Below are 20755 nucleotides of genomic sequence, written 5' to 3' on the forward strand. Positions count from 1 at the left end.
TATCTAACAAAGCAGTCGAGTAAAGTAGAATAGGACAGCCACAGTAAGCGATTTGTCGGTACAAAAATGACACGCTTCGGTGACACGGAGCGTAAGTCACCTCATAAAATAAATTAAAACCTACAGAGCTACCAAGTGTTCGCAGAAAACAGCAAAGAAAAAGAAAAAAGAAAAAAAAATCCAAATTTTGAAGATTTCATAAAATTCAAGCTTACACTTTCTGGGTTACATTAAGGGGAACTACAAGACCAATATTTTAACTATGAATATGTCAGGGGCGACTACAAACGCAAATGCCCAACATCAGACGATGGGAATACCAGTTATGTCTAATCAGAATTTCCAAAGCCCTTTAATGCAAGATCTAAAACAACAACAGCAACAACTGCAACCACCACCACCCCAACAACAACAACAACAACGAGCTAATGGAGGAGGACCTCCACCTCCACAACAAGGACAAATGTACAGTCAGAATATACAATTTCAACAACAACCAAGTGGCGTGGTAGGCACCCAGCCGACACAGCAACGATTTAACATGAACGGAGTTCCAAACCAACAACAACAGCAACAACTATTGGCTCAACAGTTGCAACAGCAACAAGCACAAGCACAAGCGCAAGCACAACAAGCGGGAGTGCAGCGTCCGGCAATGCTGCGAAATACAACGTTGCAACAAATCGCATCGGGACAACAAATGTCAAACACCAATCCCAATTTAAATAAACAACAGTTCAATCCTAATATGATGGCAGGACCACCACCACAACAGCCGCAACAGCAACAACAGCAGTTGCAAGCTCAAAACGCATCCAGAGCAAACTCGCAGGGACATACGCCGCAAATGAACAGTCAGCCGTTTGTTCCGATACAACAACAACAACAGAATCAAATGTCGATGCAACAACAACAGCAACCACCACGACAACAACAACAACTACAGCCGGATCAAACAATCCTGGTAATGCAAAGACAAGTAGTACCACCACCAGTACCGGGATCTTTCCAGAGTATGCCCCAACAGCAGCAACAACAGTTCAATCAACAGAAAAAAATGAGTATATCAACAGGTCAATCACCAGTTATAAAGCAACCAATGGGTAATGCCGGAGAGGTGGGAAACCCAGGACCAGGAGGACCCGGACCTGTACCTGTTCCTGTACCAGGTCCAGGACCATCTATAACACAAGAACAATTACAACAACAAGAGATTAATGCCAGGATTATAAGACGAAATTTGGGAAATGCCGGTTCGATGAGAATATTAGATTTGATAGAATCATTATCTAATGAATCAATTGATAATTTAACCAAAATCGAATTCTGGAATCGAGTTATCCCGGCATACTTTGTTCCGAGTGGAACTATTAAATTCTCAACTGTTCCTATTTCGAATAGATTTTCACTTCATGAACGTACGAAATTAAAACTTCCATTTTTAGATTTTAATGATAATAATAATAACACCAACCCAATCTCACATCAATTTGATCTTTCAACTACCGTTGCTCCACGATTTTTCGTTGCTTGTGTGTCTTCGAATAATATAGCTAGATTTTCAATCACTTTGCCAGGGATGAAATTCCAAGTCATGAATAATGGGTCAATATTCTTGATATCAAGACTTAAGATCCAATTCACCTATAATGATGGCTCGATCGCCGATGTGACTGGAAACGTCAAAATCTTGATGGGGAGGGATTTAAGAATGGAATGGATTGATTTACATTGTTTGAATTATCTGAGTTCAATCGGTTTGCTTGGACTCGAACGGAAATGGGCCAGTTTTATGGAATATGCCAAGAGTAAAGACCCATCACAACTGAATGATTTTTTGAAATTTGTGTATGAAAACACTGAAGCAGCAAAGCATTTATCATCATCTGGTTTAGACCCCGATGCGATGAGATTATTACAAGTTGGTGATATTATGAGTAGTTTGAGATCATTGATGGAGTTTTCGACTATTAATAATGTTTCATCCCCCATGAAATCATTGGAGTTATTAATGAATAATAATCAAATGGTAATGCAAGCACAAGCTCAGATGCAAGCACAAGTTCAAGCTCAGCATCAAGCTCAGGCACAGGCACATGCTCAAGCTGTTCAAGTACAGGCTGCACAAGCTGCACAGGCACAGGCACAGGCACAGGCACAATCGCAACAAAACAAAACCACCGTTTCTTCGCCATCACCATTAACCAAGCATGCAGAGGAACCTAAGAAAAAGAGAAGAGCAAGTTCAATCGCAGCAAATGCGGACAATAAACGAAGAGGATAGAAATCAAATCGCTCTCGTCCGACCCTATGCAAAATGTACTATTAGATCTATTAGAAGGATTTTACGTCTAATCCTGATTTCAGTATTCAATTCGTCAAATGAAAGGACATTTGTATTAAATGTTCATGTATTTTTAGTTAAACATTATTTTTTGCTTTTTTTAAAAAGTTAGATAGAGTATTTTTATAGTTTGTTACAATAAATAGTCCATTAATGTAGTTCTTCAAAGTTCATTTTCAGCTCTTGTTTATTAAACTGGTTCTCTATCTAGTATACAAAGTATTTTATTATAACACAAAATCCATCCTCTATCTAATTAGCAAGATGTGGAGGTAAAAGGAAATTAGGAATCGAATTCTTGATATAATAAACATGTTCACAATTCTTACATATCATCTTTCCTTCCACAATTTGAGTTTCAACTAATAACATATGTAAATCTTTCAATACCGCTTGACAATCTTCCATTATTGGATCCAAATCTTCTGGTTTATTAGGTGGCAATGAATCGTTACCTAAATCTTTGGCAACTTGTACGATTGCATTCCAATCTAATCTGTCTAGCATGTGTACTATGAATTCTGGATTGTAATCTTGTTCTTCTTGGACCAATTGACATTCTTCATATTTTAATGGGAAGGCATCTGTTGATGATTGACAAGCTTTGACCGCACATTTAACAAAATTTGTAGTTAAGAATTTCATGTTGATTTAAGTATAAATGGTTATTATTGGATATTGGTAGTGTAAGGTATCGCTAGAAGGGTTATATGGATCGTTTCGTGGGTATCTGATACCAAGATGAAGAGCATCTCAGAAGTCCACCAGAAAAGAAAAAGAAAAATTTGAGATATTCACGTGACCAGCCAGGAGTTTTGTTCATCGTTGCACGACTAACAAAAGGTTCTTGAAAAATTTACAGTGGCAATATGACCAACCAGGTTAACCACCAGACTCTTCATCAAATTATACAAATATATAAAACACACACATAACTACAATGTTACAAAAGCTTACGGCAGAATTATACTCACTGTTTGATTCCGAGCAATACGATAAATGTCAAGCATTATTAGTCCCTATTAAAATTGAGTTAATTAAACATGGACTTCTTATTCCAAAGGTTACCAATACTTCAACCAAAGATCAAATTAATGATTTAAAGATTGCTCAACGAATTCTTGAGATTGGTGCATTGTCATCATTATTAACTAACAATTATCAAGGATTTGAGAATTATTTTGCTCAATTACGTCCATTTTATACTTGTAATGGTTTACATAAACGTAAACATATTAATACTGATGCTACTAAGATTATTTCATTATATTTATTATATTTATTAAGTCAAGGATTAATTAGTAAGTTCCATATTGAATTAGAATTGATTTATAATTCACCCCAATATGATGTTGAACAAGATAAATATTTGTTATTTCCAATCAATTTAGAAAGTAATTTAATGGAAGGTAATTATATTAAGATTTGGAAATTATTAAAAGAAGAAAAGAATTTACCATGTAAAGAATATATTCATTTTATTGATACGTTAATTACTGCATTAAGATTTGAAATTGCTAAATCCTTGGAGAAGACTTATGAATCAATTCCAATTTCAAATTGTAAGAATTTATTATATTTACCTCAAGAACAATCAGATTCATCATTTGAAAAATTGTTAAGAGAAACTTTAGAAGTTGATAATTGGAAGTTTGAAAATGGTATAATCTATTTCACTAAGAATGAAACTGAATTAAATGTTGATAATGAATCAGTAATTAAAAATGTATTAGGATATGCTGAACAAATAGAATCTATTGTATAATTATATTACCTTACTCTAACGATGTATAGAATCCTTTATACGCCAAATCTAAATCATTCAAGAAAGCTTCTGCATCACTCTCACTTATCTCGTCACTATCACCCAAATTATTAATCTTTATTAACCAATTAACTAATTTTGATTTCCCCAGAAATTCCAATGTATTATGTTGTTCATTCTTCTCAACCAAATCATTCAAATTAACAACCAATTCACTCAATAAGGGATGTAATTGATCCTTGGACCTATAATTCAACTTAACCGCATCCATACAAGTAATAAAATTCCCCGTGATTTCCGCAATCAATCTCGCACTAGCATTACTATTTGATGGAGTTGTTGATGCAGGTTGAGGATGGGAATTGCTTTCCACTTGAGTGTTTAGATGCTCAATTGTAGCAGGTACACCCAGCTTTAATCTTTTGACAGCTTGTGGACAACTGATACTAAACTTCTTAGACATCAAATCTAAGAAATTGTTTAAATCAGGTGATAAACCAGGTAAGAATTGTGTTAGGAATGATAATTTTTCAGTATCATCTAAAAATCCTTTTAGAATTATTTGAAATTGATTGATTAGACGATATGAAGTTGATGTATATTTCTCTTTATCTGTTATATAATCCTTTACGAATGATAATTCTACCATTTCAAGTGTAGGTAAGATTGAATAGATTTCTGCTAATGAATCATAAACTGACTTATGTAATGGAGTTTTGATTAATGATCTTCGCGATATTTCTTCATCGTATAATGCAGATGTGGATGATAGTGTGTACGAGGTAGTTGCAGTTGGTGCATATTCCGGAGGAGACGTTGTACCTGACATGTTTCCTGTGATGTTCCTTTTCTGGTTTATAATACAGAGAAAGAGTTGATTGATTGAATTGATAACTTTGCCTCCACGCTTCAAAAAAATTAACACTAAAAAAAAATACTGGCAACTCGATACAAGAATAAGAGATTGCAAAAACTACATACCTTCTCTTCGCTCCACTAACCATCCGACAGAAACTACCCTTCACCCTATCCAAACTCTAATATTAATCTATATAATCAACTAAACACTTTCCCAAATTATTACTCCTCCCGAACGCCTCTCTATTATATCCCAACCGAACCCAATCTTCCTTAATATATCTATACACAAATGGAGGCGGTGTAAACCGATTCATAACCATAGCAAGATCCGACGGCTTCAAACTCGCACAATACTGATCCACCACCATACGACCAAACTTGTCCCTTGCCACATCACATTCATGTAAGATCCATGGAAGGAGAAATGAACTACTTGTACGGTCATATGGGCTGATTGTTATGGGAAGGTGGATTTGCATGTCTTTGGCTTTGCGAAGACTGACTTTTAGTATTACCTCGTATTTTACGGTGAAAAAGTGGCCCTTGGTGGAAAATCCTTGGGTATGAGATAGTGATATTCCTGGCTCTAATTTATCGATTTCAATTACTTTGGCAATGTTGTATGGTTCTATTATCATATTGCCAAAATCCTCATCTACTTCTTCTTCAACTAATAGACTATCGCATCTATTGTCAAATTTGACAGAATACAATTCGAGACATTCATTTTCTTTCGGGAACGTAAATTGGAAATGTTCCGTTATTCCTTGTGAATCTAATTGTTTATCACCGTATAACTTAGTAGTGGTATATATCTTATGTTCCTTTCTTGGAGGTAGTCCTGCATCAAAACACTCTATAATCTCCTTCAATTGCAATGTAAGAACCTTTAACCCAACCCCTCGTTTTAATTTATTATTCAAAGTATTAGTCAGAATCTTACAATACACATTCACTTCATCTCCAGGTCCAACTGAACTATTCGGTATCGTCATCTCTGCCACTACTTGTTTATCCCCCGATTGCAACGCTTCTACCACCGGTTCATTAAATTGTCGATATAATGGTAATGTATCATAACATTTCACCACTACTGGAAATGACTCCACAAAATTCAATTCATTCTCAACCAGATTTCCAACAGATACTTTAATAAATAATTTATGTATAGTAGTTGCATGCCAATGAGGTGCCACCCCACTAGATGCAATTTCTTTTGGCAATGGGATCAATAATGGTATATCCAATCCAATCAATTCTTGATAAAATTCTCCAACAGGAGGTCGAAATATTACAGGATCTTTATATATCACACTATCCTTAAATGCATCATTAGTACCGATTGTGGCATGTATAGATACTTTCTGGGTAGTTGTTAGATACGCCCCCACTGCTCGGATATAAAATGGTGATCCATCTACTGATCGTATTTGAACTGTGGTTTGGATTCGCGGTATACTTCTAGGGACACCGGGACATCCATGGACTATTGAAAAAGGAGTGGATTGGAGAGTTACCATCACTGGTGATGTTAACTTATTCGGACTCATATTATAATGGGAATTGACATGTATAGGATTGTTGAAGATAATGAGTTAGGATACGATAACTGGTATATATTTTTTTTGTTCTTTACGCCTTTTTTCTTGGTTTTGTCGGCTTGAAATTTTTGGCGTGGTTGCAGCACATTTGACCGCGCCCACTTGGCAACACACTTTTCCAATTTTGTAATGAGGGAAATTACAATAATCCTGGACATATGGCCCATTGCAATGTGAATTCATCTTTAAATTTGAGTTGATAATACTTATAAGTCTCAAGTGAGCTCATTGACAAATTAACTGTGACAAAAAGCAAACACGTCAAAAAATTAATTGAAGTTAAAGTCCAACCATTCTTCACACTCAAACCAAACAAAATGATATAGATTTGTATTTCATTTAAATAATGAGGTGAAGAAACCAATTTAAACTTAGGCATGGTATACTTCACCAATGTAGATAAATAGTAATGATGGAAGAATTGTTGAATGGATGAAGTGATAAATAAAATAATCAAACAATAATCCGCAAGTGTCAATGGAGACGCGTCCCCTTGTTGGGATTTTGTAACAATTAAGCCCAAATAGCAAGACATTGAAACCATTATGTAATGAGCCATACCAATAAAATAATGAGCGAAATTCATTCTCGCAGTTTTTGAAAAGTTGGTGATTGTTAAACATTCAGCCAATCTTCTCAATCCTTGTATCCATAATAACTTTTGTATTATTGATAAATTCTTATAATTGACCTGATTAGGAGAGATTCCATCTTGATTCATATTGAATTGTTGCTGGATATAAATAACGGTCGATAAACTAAATAATGTTATATAGAAATGAGTAAACCATGATTTTGGAACAGTTAGTCTGTTACTGACATATTGGATCACCTTCTTAGTAGGTGATGAATTGGGTGTTGTTGTTGTGGCGGTTGATGTCTTTCCGTAAAGTAATAAATTATTTAAAGGTTTGATTAATTTGATTGATACAATTGACACAACAAAGAAGACATAAGCAATTGATATCAACAATTGTACTTTTGAATAATAATAATATGAATTCATAATTAATTGATTTGTTAAATTGACAACATTCTACAAAAGGATAGAAAAGTTGCAAAGTCAATTTTTTTACAACCATCAACTTTCATAGAGACACAAATTCATTTTTTTGCGACGCGTCATTAAGTCTGCGACACACCAAGAAAATTCCTGAACCGGAAATAAACGGCGAACTAGGCGAAATAGCCGTATGATAAGATTTAGAATCACAGATCCCGGAATTCTACAAAAATTACCGGGAAGGTAGAATCAATATCCATAGATACGTAGAGTGTAATCATACAAGCATGCATTACAATATATAAGCCATATTATTTGAGGATATACAATTAGCTGTGGAGGACATTTATTATGGGGGGACTCTGAACAATATCTTCGTTGCCATTGTTTTCTAAAATGGTTGCAATATTTATTTTTAGCAATCAAAATATCAATTATAATACTCCTGGAAAGATGCTCCATTTCAATTTGAATTCTTCTTTAAACTTCAATTGATAATACTTATAAGTCTCAAGTGAACTAATTGACAAACTAACCATAACATAAATCAAACAACATAAGTAATTCAATGAAGTTAAACTCCAACCATTCTTAACACTCAAGATGAAAAATATTATATAAATTTGTATTTCATTGAAATAATGAGGTGATGAAACCAACTTAAATTTGGGTACAGTATATTTAATCAAGGTAGATAAATGATAGTGATTTAAAAACTGTTGAATTGATGCAACAATAAACCATATAATCAAACAATAATCTGCCAATGTCAATGGTACTTTCTGGGTGTCCAGTGTGTAATATGTGGTTAATCCAATATAACAAGCAAGTGAAACCAATATGTAATGAGCGTATCCAATAAAATAATGAGCAATATTCATTCTGGCAGTTTTTGAAAATTTAGAAAGGAATAAACATTCAAGTAATCTTCTTCCTGTCTGTATCCATAGTAATCTTTGAATAATCAACATGTTCTTATAGGCGATCTGATCACCAGTTGTAATATCTTGTTGCTTCCCAGTAAATTGTAGTAGATACAAGGCGGTAGACAACCCAAATGCATTAATGTAAAAATGAGTAAACCATGCTTTAGGAACAGTTAGGTGATTACTAATGTATCTAACAGTAGATGACGAAGATGATGAATACGTTTCTAAAGTTGTTTTGGTTGCCGTCTTTCCATAAAGTAAAAAACTATTTAACGATTTAAGATATTTGATTGTAAAAATTCCAATTGTGAGGAAGATATACCCCAATGATGGTATCAATTGAATTGGATACGATTCGACCATAATGCCTTGAGGTTTCTACTAGTTTCGAGAACAGGTGGGGTATGTGACTGTTAGGCAATTAATACTTGTCGCACATATCCAGTATGTTGTAAATCAAAGAACGCCTTTTCGCTTATTATTGTGATCTTCCTGTATCGGAAATGTTAGGCGATTTTCACGTGACTTAATCATGCCGGTCCCCGGAAATTCTCTTTGTTTTCTAAGCCCATCATCACTTTATTATTTTCCCAGAGTCACAAAGATTGATTGGACAAGATTAGTCATACAAGTTGTTTGTTCAATTCCCTTTGCCTGTCTGGTTTTATTGTGAGTCACTCCACTTGTGTACTATCTCCACTGTCCCAATCTGGTCAATTGTAATCCATAGTACAGAATGACAGGCGGTGCTTTATGGAAATTTCTTTTTTTTTTTGAATGGAAATTGTTTCACCCGTTAGAGGTCGGTTGAGTCACCAGAAGTGAAAAAAAAAAATCCTGGGCAGCGGAACTGTCAAGTGAACCTAAAAAAATTTTTTCAGATAAAATCAGTCAACATCCCTCTCTTCTTCTTTCTTTCTTTTTCTTACAACTTCATCTTATAACCTAGTAACAATATGTGTGGTATCTTTGCTGCGTTTAAACAACCAGAAGTAGAAGCATTCAAAGCCAAGGCTTTACAATATTCCAAATTAATCAGACACAGAGGTCCAGATTGGTCAGGTAACAGAGTCTTAGACAGCACTATATTATGTCATGAAAGATTAGCTATTGTCGGTTTAGACTCCGGTGCTCAACCAATTACCTCCCCAGATGGTAACTTCACTTTAGCTGTCAATGGTGAAATTTATAATCATATTCATTTAAGACAAGAATTTTCTGATTATGGATTTAAATCTCATAGTGATTGTGAACCAATTATTCCATTATTCCAAAAATATGACATTGATGCACCAAAATACTTAGATGGTATGTTTGCTTGGGTCTTACATGACAAAGCCAACGATAGAATTGTTGCCGCTAGAGATCCAATTGGTATTACTACTTTATATATGGGTAAATCAATCAAAAACCCAGAAACAAGATATTTCGCATCTGAATTAAAATGTTTAATTGAAGAATGTGATAATATTGTTGCATTCCCACCTGGTCACATCTATGATTCCAACACTGATCAAATCACCAGATATTTCCAACCTACTTGGTGGGATGGATCTAAAATCCCTCAAGCCCCAGTTGATTATAAACAAGTAAGAGAAACCTTGGAATTAGCCGTTAGAAAGAGATTAATGGCTGAAGTCCCATATGGGGTTTTATTATCCGGTGGATTGGATTCTTCACTTATCGCTTCCATTGCTGCTAGAGAAACTAGAAAAGCTGCCGAAAAATCCTATAACCCTCATGGTATTGATGCCAATAAGGAATTATCCGGGGTTGATGATTCTGGTGCATTACATTCAACTTCTCTTTTCAACCAATTACATTCTTTTGCCGTTGGATTACCAGGTGCACCTGATTTAATTGCTGCTGAAAAGGTTGCCCATTTCATTGGTACTATTCATCATTCTCATACTTTTACTTTAGAAGAAGGGTTAGATGCTTTAGATGATGTTATTTATCATTTGGAAACGTATGATGTCACCACCATTAGAGCTTCTACTCCAATGTATTTATTATCCCGTAAGATTAAGGCCCAAGGTGTTAAGATGGTTCTTTCCGGTGAAGGATCAGATGAAATCTTTGGTGGATATTTATATTTCGCCAATGCACCAACTCCAAAGGATTTCCATGAAGAATGTGTCCAAAGAGTTAAGAACTTACATTATGCTGATTGTTTAAGAGCTAATAAATCAACTATGGCTTGGGGTTTGGAAGCTCGTGTTCCATTTTTGGATAAAAAATTTTTGGAAGTTTGTATGAACATCAGACCAGAAGATAAAGTTATTAAACCTGGCTTTATTGAAAAATACATCTTAAGAAAAGCTTTTGATACTAGTGATGATCCAAATGCTACACCTTATTTACCAGAAGAAATTCTTTGGAGACAAAAGGAACAATTTTCCGATGGGGTTGGATATTCTTGGATTGATGGTTTGAAAGATACTGCTGAAAAAATGGTTACTGATGAAGAATTGGCCAATCCAAAACCTGAATGGGGTGATGATATCCCAACTACAAAGGAAGCTTATTGGTATAGATGTAAGTTCGATAGAATGTTTAACAACTCCGAAGCTGCTGCTAAGACAGTCATGAGATGGATTCCAAAGGCTGAATGGGGTTGTCATGCTGATCCTTCTGGTAGATACGCTACTACCCATGACCACAAGGTTGCTGAAGTAAAGTAGACACACCTCCCCTCTACCTATGAATAACGTTATGTTTTATAGATATTTAAAAACGATATAAATATGTAATAGTGATAATTAAATACTTTTTCATTATAAAAAGACAACCACTCTTTTAAATATTTTGAAGATATTCATAAACTTCTCTCTCGTCCCTGGATTTCCAATTTGAATTTATCTTAACATTATCCAAACTCTGTTTCAAAGATCTTTCAAATCCATGCACATCCCTATTTCTAAAAAATCCTTCAATCTTTTCATATTCCTCAACACTAGAATAATTCCTCAATGTCAACTTGACAAACCTATCCAAAACTACCATATTCGTACTCATCAATCCATAAATCGTGTCATCATAATGTTCCAATACAAATTTCAAAAACATCCCCTTGGTGGCTGGATTTGTCGATAAGGGTTCTCCAAGGAAATGAGAATCCATAGTTGGGATAATTTCAGGATTAATCAACATCGCCAATAATTCTTGAGCAATTTCGGGATTTCTAACATGTCCTAATGCACGTAAAGCGACTTCACGGGAATCCAAAGAACTTGGATGGGTGACTTCATGAATAATAGCTTGGAATTGATCATTGGAGAAATTAGGAGAAGCAGCTATGGTCGTAAAGACATACGAACGCAATGATGGATGTAAAGTGGTTGGATCTTGGATCCATTTGGAAAAAAGTTCTTGGGCGTATTGTTGAACTGGGCGGATGGCCGGGAGGAAACCGGCTTGGGTTAAGATTTCGGCACGGAGTTTTATTCTTAAGAAATCGGAATTGTCGATCTTGTTGTTTTGAGAATCATGAATTAATTCGATTGATTTTTGCTCATAGATTGATTGAATGAATTTATTTATTTTGGGGATGAGTTCTGGAGTTGAGAATGCAATTGATAATTGTTGTAATCTTTTACCTAATTCTAACCAAACGACATAATCATCACCAAGTTTATCGGTAACAGTCTGAACTAGTCTTAAAAATGTAGTGGTGGAATTATTACCAGCAACTGCGATTGAGGCAGTATCGGCTAATAATCCAACTTTATCTCTTGGAGATAATTTATCGAAAAATGGTAAGATATTAGTTTCTAATACTTTTGAAGAATAATTAACACGATAAACACCGGAAGTATTTTTATTTAATTTAAAAAATTGATTAACCAATGGGAAATTATCAATAATTAACTTTTCACTTTCAAATGAATCCACATTTAATTCATCTTCTACATCATCACCAGATCCAAGCAAATTCAAAGGAATCCACCATTTAGTTTGATTTTCTTCTTCTGATAAATCTCCACTATTTAAAAATCTTGATTGATGCAAAACAAGACTATTTTGATGTATATCGACATTGACAATTGGGAATCCCACTTTTTTAATCCAAGAATTCATCAATGCATCAATTGGTTTCCCACATACTTCTCCAACACTACTCCATAAATCATGACTAGTAGCATTTGAATATTTATTTTTATTCAAATAATTGGCCACACCTTGTAAGAAAACATCAGTACCTAAATAATTTGAAATCATCAAGATTGTACTTGCACCTTTTAAATAACTAATTGCATCAAATACTTGATCAATATCCAATGCATCAACTACGGGAACTTCAATAGGATGAGAGTTTCTTAATCCATCTAAATTCAAGGCATGTTGTAATGAATCACTAACAAATCCACTAAAGATATCCCATTCCGGGAATAAATAATCTACAGCAGCGAATCCAACCCAAGTGGCAAACCCTTCATTAAGCCATAATTCATCCCACCATTTCATGGTAACTAAATTACCAAACCATTGATGAGCAAGTTCATGAGCAACAACATAGGCGACTTTTTGTTTATATGAAGGATCTGATTTTGTTTCAGAATATAATAAAGCGGTAGATCTATAAGTAATAAGACCCCAGTTTTCCATTGCATTATGGGAAAAGGAATGAACCGCAATAAGATCAAGTTTTGGTAAAGGATATTTTAAATTAAAAATACGAGAAAAATAATCAACAATTTTTGGAGTAATTTCAGAAGCAAGTTTAGCATCTTGTAAATAATTTCCACCTTTAGTAGTATAAATACGAACAGGTAATGGTTTATCATTTATATAATTTTCTTGAGTAAAAGATTCAACATATTCGAAATCACCACATGCCCAAGCTAATAAATAAGTTGACATAATTGGTGTTGGTTCAAATTCAACCTTTTGAAGACCATTATCTAATTGTTCAGTTTTAGCAACTGGAGTATTTCCCAAGGCAACCCATTCTGAATTGAGGGTAATATCAACTTTAAAAGTTGCTTTAAGGATTGGTTCATCTAAACAAGGAAAAGCTCTTCTAGCATCAGTAGCTTCAAATTGAGTTGATAACATGAATTTTTCTTGTTTATTATCATCATCAAAATAACCAGATTTATAAAAACCAGCCATATTAGTTTGAATAATTGCATCATAATTAATAGTAACATAAATTTTCTTACCTTTATCAATTGATTGATTAAATTGAATAATAAAATATTCTTTATTTTTATATTCAGTAATTGATTCAACTTCAATTCTACTATTTGAATCATCAATGATTGAAATTGAATCTTGAGAAATTGTTAAATCACGATAATTTAAATGTAATTGATTTGTTGATTCAATTACATCAAATTCTATAATAACTTTCCCCTTAAAAGTTTCATTTATAATATCAATATTAAAGATTGAAAGATCATAATGAATTGGTTTAAGAAATGTTGGCAATGCCTCGTAATATGGTTGTTGATTAGACATTGATTGGATTTACACTTACTTTTAAAGAAGAAGAAGAAGAAACAAGAAGAAGTAAAAAGAAGTAAAAATGAAATTTGAAAATTTTTGGTTGTAAAAAAAATATGTTTCCTTAAAAGTTGGTTGCAGTTCCTAGTTTGTTTAAAGGATAATTGAATTATTAGTAACACAAAATTATCATAATCTTATGGCCGTAGGGCCGTTTGATTAAGAGGAACTTCTCATTGATTTTATACACAAAAAAGACATTAAGCCAACAAAGTCAGAGAGAAAGAGAAAGAGAAAGAGAAAGAGAAAGAGAAAGAGAGAGAGCGAAAGTGAAAGTAAGTAGGATATGTCCTGTATGTATATCTTCTAATAATCATAATCTCTTAATTATAATTAATTAAGTTTAATATTAAACTCATTTTGTGTATTTAGTTTATAAGGGGAATAACAAACAATAGACAAATAGAGAGAGAGAGAATGGGTTGGAAGATAACAGACATTTAAAGTAATGTTATACTGTAATACTTGTTAATATTCTACTACATACTCTTCTTAGTCTTTCTATTTCAGTTTATAACCATTTATTATAGTGTATTACCCCATACAAAATTTATTTATAGAAAATATTATGCTTCTATTGAAATTTCTTTGGTACGAATAAATGGAGAGAGTGAGACGAGACCCCCCCTTTATTTTTCCCACCTTTCATTCATTATCTCCCTTCTAGAAAACACGCAATATTCTAACAATTGCTTACAGTCTTATATAACCACACATTTACTTATACACATAGATCCTCCTAACATAGCACAAGACAGCAAATGATCATTAATAATTCATTCTTCTTATTGTTATTATTCCTAATCTTTCCATCATTTAACTTTGCCTTCAATCCTCAAGATGATGATCCAGCAATCTTAACCCTTGAAAGAGGCGTAGTATGTGTTCCAATTGTTCAAAAATCAAAAAGTTCCAAACCAAATATTCATATCTATGTTGATCATATATTAACCACTGATCAAACATTAACTGATACTTTAAGATTCCCGGTATTTATCTTTAGAGCTTTAGATATTGATCAATTTGATAATATGCCTGATCAAAATAAATTCTATGAATTATACTCAAAAAATAAAAATCAATTATATAAAGATCTTCACATAGATTCAGATAAAGCTGAATTCGTTATTGGTGATAAAGTTGATAAATCTCGTTATTGGAATGGTTTCATTACTTTAGATCATGGTATTAAACAAGAATCTCAAAACGTAGATGTTCAATTTAATGCCCCTGAAACTGGGATTTATTGTGTTTATATTGCTCCTCCAATTATACCTGAATTAAAATCAATAACCGTTCCAGTTAATTTTGTTAATGGATATGGTAATTTAAGTTTTTTGAATTATGAACATTATAAAACTTTAAGATGGTTAATTTTAATAAGTATTATATTATTTGTTGCCATGTTTAAACATATTCTTAAATTTGTTGATGATCAAGATTTCAAAAATTTAAATCAAATTTCAATAATTTCAAAAGGGATAATCATATATGTTATCCCACCATTATTCGCGGTATCAGTATTTGAATATTTAATATTATTTATTAGGAATAGGTATATATCCTTCCATACTCAACTCGCTTCAACTTTTACAAGTTTATTCCTCATCAAATTACCGTTATTCATTACTGCTTCATTTTTTGTTTATACCAAATTCATCGTGTTATTGTTTGCAATGGGATATGGAGTCATATATTATCATAGTGGTAATTCAAGCAGATATAGGAAATTCCCAGAACGTAGATTCACAATTGCATTACTGTTATTAATCACAAACTTAATCCTCGTGGCCGCATTTGCATTATTTTATACCGAAACCTTAGATAAGCATCCGTATCCATTCATTATCCAGATGACGTCAGATATAATCTTTAACATTACCAAAAAAGAACCCTCATCCACCTCGCCTGCTTATTCCACCACCGTGGGAAAATCAGCATTCCTTGTTTTAGTACTGTTCTTAATTCAGATATTAAGTCTCGTCTGGATGGTCCTTTCAATGGTCTATTATTTCGTCACCAAACGAACCATTGCCCAATTCCCACCGGTACCCTCATCCGCGCCAAACTCAACCGATAAAGTCATCCGAGCATTCAGATTATCAATGTGGGTCATCTTTGGACTCCCAGTATTAGTTGGTGCTCTCTTTATATTTGGTTCCGTCTGGAAATTGAGTCAAAATTTAGATTTAGATGCTTTATCACCCGATTCTCCACCACCGGCAAATGGTCCCGAATTATTTAGTTGGATGTTTAAGATTTGGGAAGCTGCTGAATTTAAGGGGAATTTCTTCTTATTCCAGATTTGGGGTGATTATTTATCGGTGATTTTATTTATTGGATTGATGTTTATGATTTGGGTTAAGGAAAATAATGGATTAGTGGTGGATTCTGGAGCTGATGACCCAATTGAATATGCTGATGTATCGGAATTTGAAATTAATGATGATGATTAGTTGTTTGTAGTTGTTTATTTATATAGTTTAGTTTTTTAATAACATTTTATTTTGTATTTGTTCCATTGTATATTTAATTTGGTTTACTTTGTAGATCGAATAACCACCTGACCCCTTGGTACTTGTGTTTATGTAGCTTCTGTTTGTATACTTCTGTTTCGAAACTTGCCTTTGAAAACTTTGCAACCACAAATCAGGACAAGACACAAAAACTTCCAGACATACACACAAATCTTATGAGCCGCATTTGCCCTATTCGGAATTGTTCGATATTACCATATCTTCTATTGTATGGTCTATAACCCTCTCTCTACAAAGTCTGCTTGTGATTATACAAGTATTCAATAAAACTACTAAAAAGTACATATTAGACATATAAAACAAGCACCTCAAAAATCGTGATAATTACGACCGAGATGATTCCATTAGAAAGCCTACAGACACCACCTTCATCAGGGTCCGCTATTGCTGCTAAACTGTCACTACTTTCAGAAACAGCCGAGGTGTCAAAAATCGTAGACTGAATTACGGTCCCTTGGTCAGAATCTCCAGAGACATAGTCATCAGCTATGTTAGTAGTAAGTGTGAAAGTTCTAGCAGGTGTCTTGACAGATAATTCATCAACTCTAGATACTTCAACAACAGATTGTCGATTAGTCTGGTCCGACAACGTCACCGATGGTTCACTTGATACGCCAATAGGAGGCACTGGGGTTACTAACTCTGCAGTCGTCGATTCTGCAATACTGGTTTCTGACAGCCCCGAAGATTCAACCCCATCAGTAATGGAAGATTCCCAATGAAGATCCTTTGTGCTTTCCAATGAGTCTACACTTTCGGTTGATTGTTCCAGATCATTGTCTGCTTCTGACGATTCAGCACTTGGATATTCTATTGGAGCAGATTGAGGTATGATCCTGTCACACAAGCAAGGACATTCGTTCCCAACACCAGGCTCGAGATTTGAACTATATCCAATACTTAACTGTTCCTCGGTTCTGTTAAAAACGAATTTACTGCTATCATATCCAGCGCCAATATCAAATTCGAAAATGTTCCCAGATTCAAAAGTAATACTTAAAACTTTTGATTCGTAAGAAGAATCAAAAGATCCAACTTGCGTTATACGGATATATGAATTGGGACTTCCAAACCCAGCTAATTGGAGAGGATCTCCTATTATACTATCAACAATAATCTCAGAATATTCCCCTGAAAAGCAAAAGAAGCAATCACCTTCAACACTAGGACTGTCAAAAATACTATGATCAAGCACTAGACAGCCACCTTCACCCTTGTATGCCCTAGGTTCAAAGCTGTTTCCCGTTGAGCAAATGACTCCAGTATTATAAACCTCATCCCAACGAGACAATGTATTGAAAAAATACGCAGTATCATTATTATAGAAATATGTAGTTAAAAAAGCTAACTCTTTATCTTTCGTATTCTGTACCGTAAAGTAACCATAATTAATCAAATAACCAGTCAGGATCGGATTGTCATTTTGAGTTGACATAATGAAATGAATATTTCCACTATTGATTACCACTACAACGTAATAATAAATAAAATCAAGGGCGGCAGTGTACTCGACGTAAAAATCCTTATGGTTCCAAAGTTGCCTCAAACGAATAGAATCGGGATTGATGAGTGATAATAGTCCATTAATCTCAACACCAGCATATTCGAACTCTCCTCCGGATTGAAAGTATGTGCCTATTTTTATAGCTTCTGTCAGCTCTTCCAAGACAGGTGTCAAAGAAGTGTAGGATTCTCCTACTCTTGGGGCAGACTGTGGTAGTTCTTCAAAATCGCATGAGCAGGGGCATTCGTTTCCCATTCCAGGTTCTAGATTGGAATTATACCCAATCCTTATCTCGTTCTCGGTATTATTGAATGTGAAATTGCTTTCATCATATCCAGGACCAATATCTAACAGGAAAATCTGACCAGAGTCAAACGTAATATTTAAACTGCCCGACTCATAAGAATGTTGATATTCCCCATAACTTATTATATTGATATAACTATGAGGCATTCCGAATCCGGCCACTCTGAAGTAATTACCATACCGATTTACAATCCTGAACGCGGAATAGTCTCCAGAGAAACAGATGATGTTTTCAGCATAAAACCATTCAGTCTCAAAAATGCTATTCTCGAGCACGGCACAACCACCATTCAGAAAGAACCAGGTTTCCAAATTCGAGTTTCTTAAACACAAGGTTCCAGGGCCAACAGCGTTGAAGACAACGACATCGACATTCACAAAATGGGCTAGATTATAATTATTAAAAAATTCAAAGTCAATTGATAATTTACCTTCATTCGTATTTTGAACTGAGTAATAACCAAAATTGTCTATCCATTCATTTTGAATGGAAAATTCTTTCTCAAGTGATAAAATAACATGGAAATTTCCCCAATTGGAGATCAGTGCGGAGATATTATAACTATCCCCTGTAACGGTCGAGGTTTCTAAGTAGAAGTCATTTGAATTCCAGATAGTTGTTACATTAAAGGACTCGATGTCAACGAGGGACATGAGTCCTACATTTTCGACACTTGGATATGCCAAGGTTCCACCTACTTGGTAATGAGTGTCAAATTCAATTGCTAAAGATTGGTATATTCCAAATACTATAATGTATATTAAAATAGTCATCTTGTGGTTGAGATTGAGAGAAAGGGCATGTTGAAGTATCAAACAAATTATACTTTTGATTATATTTTAGAGGATGCAAATATGGGCAAAATTCGACAAGACATTCCATCTGCCAAGCCTTAGTATTCAATTTAGTTATTGTATATCCATTGATTGTGAAGTTGTGTCGGACGGGGTTACGTGCCTCTGTTGAGGACACGTATTTAGCAAAGTCTTGTTCTTAACATTTTTAGTATTTTTTTCATTTACTGAAGCGGAGAACTTTTATAACTTTATTTTCCCGATATTAATTTTATGAACTTTATTTGTCAACTAAGCCAGTTACTCTATATCTAAATTATGATCTCTTTAATTATGCTATAATAAGCAGCTGACGTTTCCTTTACGTGTTATATTGTATGTCTCTGTGATTCTTTTTGAACGTGTGTTGATATAGTAGCTTCGCTTAGAGTAGTAAGCGAGGAAGCAAATGAAAAATAAACTTGCTAAAAATAGCGCGGCATGAATTTAATTTATCTAAATCTTAAAAAATATTGGTTTGCATATTATTTTAGAAACATACATAAAAAATATTTCAACTCGAACGTTTATGCATTATCCTAGGTGAAGTTTTACGAGACAGATGACTGAATATGATAGTAAGATATGAGTTCTTGGAGACAGATATAGGGATATCACTATAGGGGAGATTCCAGAAGACCAGCATATAAAAGAAAGCAATTTACTTCCAAATATTATTCTAAACCGGGCAACCGAATATTGGCCACCATCGACAATTAGGGGTTTTCTCTATCCTAGCCCCAATCCAGGATTCAAGAATAAACTACACTTGCAACTTAGGCCGTAGCCATGGCGACAGAGAACTGCGATGACTACAGGATGTACCTTGTAAAACATACCAGTAATAAGGTTTTTGTGTCTTCAAACTAGCCACTTCCCAAATATTCTCTCTGAGAGCCTAATAATAGTAATTTACTAAATATTCTATTTGAAAAACAAACCTCATTTATTTATAACTCAATATAGAACAACCAAAAGAAAAATCATATACAATAATCCATCAAAACTGGACCCGTTATCGAGCCTATTCCCCCCAGCAACACTAGGGGCGGGCAGGGTTGTTAAAGAAGTAGACGTTGAAAACCGTGGTGATTCAATAGCACTCGTTTCCGCATCAGTAGTATCATCTCCAGATGCATTACCTGTTGAGTTAGTGCTAGATTCTAAAACAGATGGTGGTTGAACGGATTGGGAAGCATTAGTAGCATCATCACTGGTTGAATTACCTGTTGAATCATTCCTAGATTCCAAAACAGTTGATATTTGAATGGTTTGGGAAGGAGGGCTCTCAGATACTTTACTTGCTTGGGCGCTTTGAGACAGTGTATCCAAGTCCTCTGTAATTGATTCTCCAAAGCTTGTCAATAATTGCACTGTAGAATCATTAATAAAAGATTCCAGGGTGGATTCGGAACTTTCCCATGACACTGGAATTTCCGACTTCTGTTCCAAAACCTCGGTGTCCGAGGTTTCACTTTCTGTGATGAAGTCTTCTCTTGGAGCAGATAGTGGTGGAATTCTATCACATACGCAAGGACATATGTTTCCAACTCCGGGTTCTAG

General features: G+C 34.4%; 12 protein-coding genes across 12 annotated transcripts; 4 read left to right on the plus strand and 8 right to left on the minus strand. All coding sequences in view use genetic code 12, as the record gives it.

The window, feature by feature from the left end:
- Nucleotides 1-268: 268 nt before the first annotated feature.
- On the plus strand, nucleotides 269-2284 carry MFG1 (Mfg1p; the record flags this gene model as incomplete). Its single annotated transcript, XM_049408142.1, has 1 exon — nucleotides 269-2284. One exon carries the CDS (start codon nucleotides 269-271, stop codon nucleotides 2282-2284), a length of 2016 nt encoding a protein of 671 aa, XP_049262546.1.
- Nucleotides 2285-2596: 312 nt separating this feature from the next.
- On the minus strand, nucleotides 2597-2989 carry J8A68_004208 (RNA methylation protein; the record flags this gene model as incomplete). Its single annotated transcript, XM_049408143.1, has 1 exon — nucleotides 2597-2989. The coding sequence occupies one exon, from the start codon at nucleotides 2987-2989 to the stop codon at nucleotides 2597-2599; it is 393 nt and encodes a 130-aa protein (XP_049262547.1).
- Nucleotides 2990-3284: 295 nt separating this feature from the next.
- J8A68_004209 (proteasome regulatory particle lid subunit) lies at nucleotides 3285-4109 on the plus strand (the record flags this gene model as incomplete). Its single annotated transcript, XM_049408144.1, has 1 exon — nucleotides 3285-4109. One exon carries the CDS (start codon nucleotides 3285-3287, stop codon nucleotides 4107-4109), a length of 825 nt encoding a protein of 274 aa, XP_049262548.1.
- A 10-nt stretch (nucleotides 4110-4119) lies between these two features.
- On the minus strand, nucleotides 4120-4938 carry VPS28 (ESCRT-I subunit protein; the record flags this gene model as incomplete). Its single annotated transcript, XM_049408145.1, has 1 exon — nucleotides 4120-4938. One exon carries the CDS (start codon nucleotides 4936-4938, stop codon nucleotides 4120-4122), a length of 819 nt encoding a protein of 272 aa, XP_049262549.1.
- A 214-nt stretch (nucleotides 4939-5152) lies between these two features.
- Nucleotides 5153-6520, minus strand: J8A68_004211 (uncharacterized protein; the record flags this gene model as incomplete). Its single annotated transcript, XM_049408146.1, has 1 exon — nucleotides 5153-6520. The coding sequence occupies one exon, from the start codon at nucleotides 6518-6520 to the stop codon at nucleotides 5153-5155; it is 1368 nt and encodes a 455-aa protein (XP_049262550.1).
- Nucleotides 6521-6710: 190 nt separating this feature from the next.
- Nucleotides 6711-7577, minus strand: J8A68_004212 (DFG10; the record flags this gene model as incomplete). Its single annotated transcript, XM_049408147.1, has 1 exon — nucleotides 6711-7577. The coding sequence occupies one exon, from the start codon at nucleotides 7575-7577 to the stop codon at nucleotides 6711-6713; it is 867 nt and encodes a 288-aa protein (XP_049262551.1).
- A 431-nt stretch (nucleotides 7578-8008) lies between these two features.
- J8A68_004213 (uncharacterized protein) lies at nucleotides 8009-8866 on the minus strand (the record flags this gene model as incomplete). Its single annotated transcript, XM_049408148.1, has 1 exon — nucleotides 8009-8866. The coding sequence occupies one exon, from the start codon at nucleotides 8864-8866 to the stop codon at nucleotides 8009-8011; it is 858 nt and encodes a 285-aa protein (XP_049262552.1).
- Nucleotides 8867-9459: 593 nt separating this feature from the next.
- ASN1 (asparagine synthase (glutamine-hydrolyzing) 2) lies at nucleotides 9460-11187 on the plus strand (the record flags this gene model as incomplete). Its single annotated transcript, XM_049408149.1, has 1 exon — nucleotides 9460-11187. The coding sequence occupies one exon, from the start codon at nucleotides 9460-9462 to the stop codon at nucleotides 11185-11187; it is 1728 nt and encodes a 575-aa protein (XP_049262553.1).
- A 115-nt stretch (nucleotides 11188-11302) lies between these two features.
- Nucleotides 11303-13966, minus strand: J8A68_004215 (M1 family metallopeptidase; the record flags this gene model as incomplete). Its single annotated transcript, XM_049408151.1, has 1 exon — nucleotides 11303-13966. The coding sequence occupies one exon, from the start codon at nucleotides 13964-13966 to the stop codon at nucleotides 11303-11305; it is 2664 nt and encodes an 887-aa protein (XP_049262554.1).
- Nucleotides 13967-14772: 806 nt separating this feature from the next.
- Nucleotides 14773-16467, plus strand: J8A68_004216 (uncharacterized protein; the record flags this gene model as incomplete). The annotated part of the gene is made up of 1 exon (XM_049408152.1): nucleotides 14773-16467. The coding sequence occupies one exon, from the start codon at nucleotides 14773-14775 to the stop codon at nucleotides 16465-16467; it is 1695 nt and encodes a 564-aa protein (XP_049262555.1).
- A 367-nt stretch (nucleotides 16468-16834) lies between these two features.
- On the minus strand, nucleotides 16835-19132 carry J8A68_004217 (uncharacterized protein; the record flags this gene model as incomplete). The annotated part of the gene is made up of 1 exon (XM_049408153.1): nucleotides 16835-19132. One exon carries the CDS (start codon nucleotides 19130-19132, stop codon nucleotides 16835-16837), a length of 2298 nt encoding a protein of 765 aa, XP_049262556.1.
- A 1017-nt stretch (nucleotides 19133-20149) lies between these two features.
- J8A68_004218 (uncharacterized protein) lies at nucleotides 20150-20711 on the minus strand (the record flags this gene model as incomplete). Its single annotated transcript, XM_049408154.1, has 1 exon — nucleotides 20150-20711. A coding segment is annotated over one exon (562 nt), but the record flags the coding sequence as incomplete, so codon positions are not given.
- Between the last annotated feature and the right edge of the window lie 44 nt (nucleotides 20712-20755).

The sequence above is a fragment of the Hemisphaericaspora subhashii genome (genome assembly GCF_019202705.1).
Source record: "Hemisphaericaspora subhashii strain CBS 10753 chromosome Unknown scaffold25, whole genome shotgun sequence".
Taxonomy (NCBI): domain Eukaryota; kingdom Fungi; phylum Ascomycota; class Pichiomycetes; order Serinales; family Debaryomycetaceae; genus Hemisphaericaspora; species Hemisphaericaspora subhashii.